This window comes from Mandrillus leucophaeus, unplaced genomic scaffold (assembly GCF_000951045.1).
Source record: "Mandrillus leucophaeus isolate KB7577 unplaced genomic scaffold, Mleu.le_1.0 Scaffold146, whole genome shotgun sequence".
Taxonomy (NCBI): Eukaryota; Metazoa; Chordata; class Mammalia; order Primates; family Cercopithecidae; genus Mandrillus; species Mandrillus leucophaeus.
In genome coordinates this window covers 160,674-166,466 of record NW_012101432.1, presented here as the reverse complement: position 1 = coordinate 166,466, position 5,793 = coordinate 160,674, and the positions used below count along the sequence as shown (strand labels likewise).

The following is a 5,793-nucleotide window of genomic DNA, read 5'->3' as shown; positions in this document are numbered from 1 at the left end:
TAAAATATATATTATATATTATATACACAATATAAAATTACTTTTGGGCTAGGTATATAAGCTATATATGAAACATAAATGAATTTCATGTTTAGACTTGGATCACGTCCCTAAGATATTTCACTATGTATATGTTAATACTGCAAAACTACCCCTCCCCCCAAAAAAAATCCTAAATCCAAAACACTTCTGGTACCAAACATTTCCAGATAAGGAATACCCCAACCTGTAGTGCTCTTTTTTCTTTTTTTTTTTGAGACAGTCTTGCTCTGTTACCCAGGCTGCAGGGCAGTGACGTGATCTCAGCTCACTGCAACCTCTGCCTCCTGGGTTCAAGTGCTTCTCCTGCCTCAGCCTCCCGAATAACTGGGACTCCGGGCATGGACCACCATACCTGACTAATTTTTTATATTTTTAGTAGAGACAGGTTTCAATATGTTGGCCAGGCTGGTCTCAAACTTCCGATCTCAAGTGGTCTACCTGCCTTAGGCTCCCAAAGTGCTGTGATTACAGGCGTGAGTCACGCGCCTGGCTGTCAACCTGAAGTACTTTGTACTCAACCAGTGAAAACCATTTAAACTAAAACTAGTAGAAACATAACTTTATGTAATAACTCCAGGGAGATGTTCTCTGAAAGAAGTAAGCTCCTACTATAATCTACTCTTGAGGTGTTTTCCTAAACGCAAGGCCAGTGAGGATTTGCCCTGAGATATCTGTACCTTCTTTCTTGAGTACAGTCTGCTCTTTCTAGCTCTAAAAGAGCATGCTATGCATCTTTATGGTATTAGGCCAGGAGATCTATGGCTATAAAGGTTACTTTTTTCCTCTATGAAACAAACTATATCCTTGGTCTTAAAAGCAACATAATCAAACCAAATAAATTAAATGCTCTAAGATACACGACTTATTCAGAAGACAAATGTAGACGGGTGTAGAGAAATCCCATCTATTCAGGAGGCAGAGGCAGTAGGACTGCTTGAGCCCAGGAGTTTGAAACCAGCCTGGGCAACAGAAGGAGAACCCGTTTTAAAAAAAAAAAAAAAAAAAGACAACAGTAATTGTTACTATTACATCTTGAACAGAACAGAGTATCCATTAATAAATACCTGTTTCTTTTTTTTTGAGACGGAGTCTTGTTCTGTCGCCCAGGCTGGAGTACAGTGGGGCCATCTTGGCTCACTGCAAGCTCCACTTCCCAGGTTCATGCCATTCTCCTGCCTCAGCCTCCCAAGTAGCTAGGACTACAGGCACTTGCCACCACGCCCGGCTAATTTTTTTGTATTTTTTTAGTAGAGATGGGGTTTCACCACGTTAGCCAAGATGGTCTCAATCTCCCGACTTCATAATCCACCCGCCTCGGCCTCCCAAAGTGTTGGGATTACAGGTGTGAGCCACCGTGCCCGACCACCTGTTTCTTCTTGTAGACACTGAGTGCAAAGATCTTTCTGTTTGGCGTGGCCACTGATATAGAGATCACAAAATTAATTTACAAATAACAGTAAATCACAGAAAAATATTTATATATGGATTTAAAAAGAATGAAGGAGGTAAATGAAAAAAGAGAAGAGCATTAATCTGGCAATACCATTCCTCTGCCCCTTTAATTGAACTGATCCAGTCATCATGGAACATGCATTGTTCTGGCTGGGGTGCAGTATACTTCTCCACGTATTCTATTTCCACAACTTCTTCCTAGTCACAAGAGAAACCAGCAACAAGTCAGATGGTACAGTTTTAAAATACTACATTATGAAGATAAAGAACCCCAATTTAATATATCTCCTTCATATCCTTCATATTAGTCCCCTTCATAACTCAGCAAATTTGGAGCCATTCAAAAAGTCAAGAACTTTATTTGACCTAACAGTAAGCTAAGAGTGATTATTAGGAAATAATAGCTTGGCATGGTGGCTCACACCCGTAGTCCTACCTATTAACATTAGGAAATCTGGGGCAGGAGGACTGCTTAAGCCTAGGAGTTCAAGTCCAGCCCGGGCAACAAAGCAAGACCTGTCTCCTAACAAAAAATTTAAAAGGAAGAAATACTAATGGCCTTGTAAAACTTATGCTGAAAACAGGGGGAAAAGGAATATAAGAAAGCCTTAGGCCAGGTGCAGTGGCTCACACCCGTAATCCCAGCACTTTGGGAGGCTGAGGCGGGCGGATCACCTGAGGTCAGGAGTTCAAGATGTGCCTGGCCAACATGGCGAAACTCCATCTCTACTGAAAATACAAAAATTAGCCAGGCGTGGTGGTGGATGCCTGTAATTCCGCTGCTTGGGAGGCTGAGGCGCAAGAATCACTTGCACCCAGGAGGCAGAGGTTTCAGTGAGCCAAGACTGTGCCACTGCACTCTAGCCTGGGCAACAGATGGAGACTCTGTCTCAGAAAAAAAAAAAAAAAGAAGATATAAGAAAACATTAAAATTAAGAATAAAAGCATATTGTTTAATGGGTACAGGTCTTCTGTTCAGGATAAGGAAACAATTCTGGAAAATGGTGATGGTTGCACAATATTGTAAATGTACTTAATGCCACTGAATTGTATACCTGAGAATGGTTAAAACTCTAAATTTTATGTTATGTATATTTTACCACAATTTTTAAAAATCACAAAACAAGCAACAACTATAAGTTATATTTTTAATCATAAAAGCAATATAAGGAAACTTTGAAAATAAGAGGAAGGGAAAAATAATAGCTTAATCCACAGTTTTTATATGTGCCTAGTTATTTTGTGCACCAGTATTTGTATACACATATTTGCTATTCCCTTTCTTGCCAGTTTTTCCACATATATAAAGAATGTGTTCATTTATTTCTTGAATAAAACACTCTCACAAAAAAAGAGGGCTTCAAAACAGAACATACAGGAATATACATATATATATATACACCCACGATATATATTCAGTATACACACATAATATACACACAATATATAACACACACAATATATATATTCAATATATTAAAAAGAATCGTTGCTACTAAAGATAGATTCAGTGTGATTTTAAAAGGAGTTTAAGCCAATAATGCCTTAAGTGAAATACAGAAGGCAAGTATTTGAACTTACTGATGAGATGTTCTCCAGTTCCATGTGTTTGATCAAGGGCATTCGCAGAAACTGGCCCTTAATAAGGAAATCAAACTCCACATGTTTGTGGAACTCTGAGGAAAATATATAACAAAATTATTGCTCTTAATATCTGAGGTAATACTGGCAGAGGTATATGAGAACTCCCAAAACAAACAGGTACCAATTATCCCAGTGTGGCCTCTGAGTTTCTCTGTAATTTTTAAGATCAGAAATACTTTGTTCTGTTAGTATAATGTCTTTTTATTGTTGTTGTTGTATTTTGGTTTAAAAAACTTTTATTTCAAATATATCCGAAAGTAGAAATAACAATGAATCCCATCACTATTGCCCATTTTGACATCTACCAACTAATGGAACATCATCTATATTCCTCCCTCCATTCCCCGGCTGGTTTATTTTGAAGTAAATCTCAGAAATTACATCATTTCATCTGTAAATACTTTAGTATATATCTCTAAAATATAAGGACTTAAAAAATTAGTCACAATATTTTAAAATTTAACAATCATTCCTTCTAATATCAAATAGTCAAAGTTCTTTTACAGTGAGCTTTCAAAAATCAGCATCCATAATCCATACATTATATTTTATTAATGTTTCTTTTAATCTTTAACAGTTCCTCCTTCTTTTTCTCCTTGCCATGTATTTGTTGATGAAAGTGGTTCATCTGTTTTGTTACATTTCATACGTTCTGGGTTCTGTTGACTCCATCTCCAAGGTGTCCTTTAACATGTTTCTTTATCACACAAATATCCTATAAACTAGTCAGAGGTAAATGGTAAATGCCTGGCTAGATTTCAGGTTTTTTTTTTTGCAAGAATATTCATAGACAGTATTGTCTATTTCCTATTACATCCCATCAGGATGCAAATAGGATCTGGTTGTGTCTCTCTCTCTCTCTTTTTTTTTTTTTGAGACAGAGTTTCACTCTTGTTGCTCAGGATGGAGTGCAATGGTGCGATCTCGGCTCACAGCAACCTCCACCTGCCAGGTTCAAGCCATTCTCCTGCCTCAGCCTCCGATTACAGGCATGCGCCACCATGCCCAGCTGATTTTGTATTTTTAGTAGAGACAGGATTTCTCCATGTTGGTCAGTCTGGTCTCGAACTCCGGACCTCAGGTGATCCACCCACCTCTTTCTAAGATACTAAGACCTATCTTAGGGCTCAGATTATATCAGTCTGATTCTATCCACTATAATGCTCCTTGTCTTTTATCTGATTATCAGGATTAACAGCTACTGAGAATCACTACTGTACTTATATTCATTATTTCTTTTGGAGTTGCAATATGGTAACAGTCCATACAAAAGGAATAATGTTCAGTCTATAATGTTTAGAAAAATAAGCAACTATTTGGGTAACATACTGGAATTGCAAAGCTTCTCTTACAGGAATAATTCTTTCCTCAACAAAATACTTGCAAACCAAATTCAACAACACATTAAAAAGATCATCATGATCAAGTAAGATTTATCCCAGGGATGCAAGAATAGTTCAACATACACAAATCAATGTAATACACTGTGATGGTTATCACTGAGTGTCAACTTCATTGGATTGAAGGATGCAAGTATTGTTCCTGCATGTGTCTGTGAGGGTGATGCCAAAGGAGATGAACATTTGAGTCAGTGGAATGAGAGAGGCAGACCTACCCTCAATCTGGGTAGGTACCATCTAATCAGCTGCTGGCATGGCTAGGATAAATGGAGGCAGAGGAATATGGAAGGATTAGTCTGGCCTGGATGAGTCTTCAGGCCTTTATCTTACTCCTGTGCTGGATGCTTCCTGCCCTCAAACATTGGTCTCCCAGTTCTTCAGCTTTTGGATTCTTGGACCAGTGGTTTGCCAGGGACTCTCAGGTCTTTGGCCACAGACTGAAGGCTGCACTGCCGGCTTCCCTACTTTTGAGGTTTTGGGACTGGGACTGGCTTCCTTGCTCCTCAGCTTGCAGACAGCCTATTGTGGGACTTCACCTTGTGATTGTGTGAGTCAATACTCCTTGATAAACTCCCTTTCGGCTGGGCACAGTGGTTCACGCCTATAATCCCAGTATTTTGGGAGGCCAAGGTGGGCGGCCTCATGAGGTCAGGAGTTCAAGACCAGCCTGGCCAGCATGGTGAAACCCCGTCTCTACTAAAAATACAAAAATTAGCCAGCCAGGTTTGGTGGCATGTGCCTGTACTCCCAGCTACTCGGGAGGCTGAAGCAGGAGACTTGCTTGAACCTGGGAGGCAGAAGTTGCAGTGAGCCGAGATCGTGCCATTACAAACCCTAGCCTGGGTGACAGAGAGTCTCAAAACAAACAAACAAAAAAGCAAACTCTTTCATATATACATCTATTCTATAAGTCCTGTCCCTCTAAAGAACCCTAATATATACATCATATCAACAGAATGAAAGACAAAAAGCATATGATCACTTCAATTGATGCTGAAAAAGCATTTGATAAAATTCAACATCCTTTCATGATAAAAGCCCTCAAAAAACTGGGTATAGAAAACATATTTCAACATAACAAAAGTCATATATAATAGACCCCCATACTAAATGGGGAAAAAAACCGAAAGCCTTTCCTCTAACATCTGGAACATGATAAGGATGCCCACTTTCACCACTGTTATTCAACACAGCAATGGAAGTCCTAGCTAGAGCAATCAGATAGGAAGGAGGGGAGGGGAAGGAGGGGAGAGGA

General features: G+C 39.2%; 1 protein-coding gene across 1 annotated transcript in view; it reads right to left on the bottom strand.

Annotated features, from left to right (window-relative positions):
- WDR12 (WD repeat domain 12) overlaps positions 1-5,793 on the bottom strand; it is a 33,599-nt gene that overhangs the window by 18,127 nt on the left and 9,679 nt on the right. Inside the window, exons 3-4 of the mRNA XM_011974470.1 lie at positions 3,076-3,170; positions 1,586-1,692 (exon numbers count right to left, since the gene is read on the bottom strand). Coding sequence (XP_011829860.1) covers positions 1,586-1,692; positions 3,076-3,170 — 202 coding nt within the window. The remainder of the gene's footprint in view (positions 1-1,585; positions 1,693-3,075; positions 3,171-5,793) is intronic.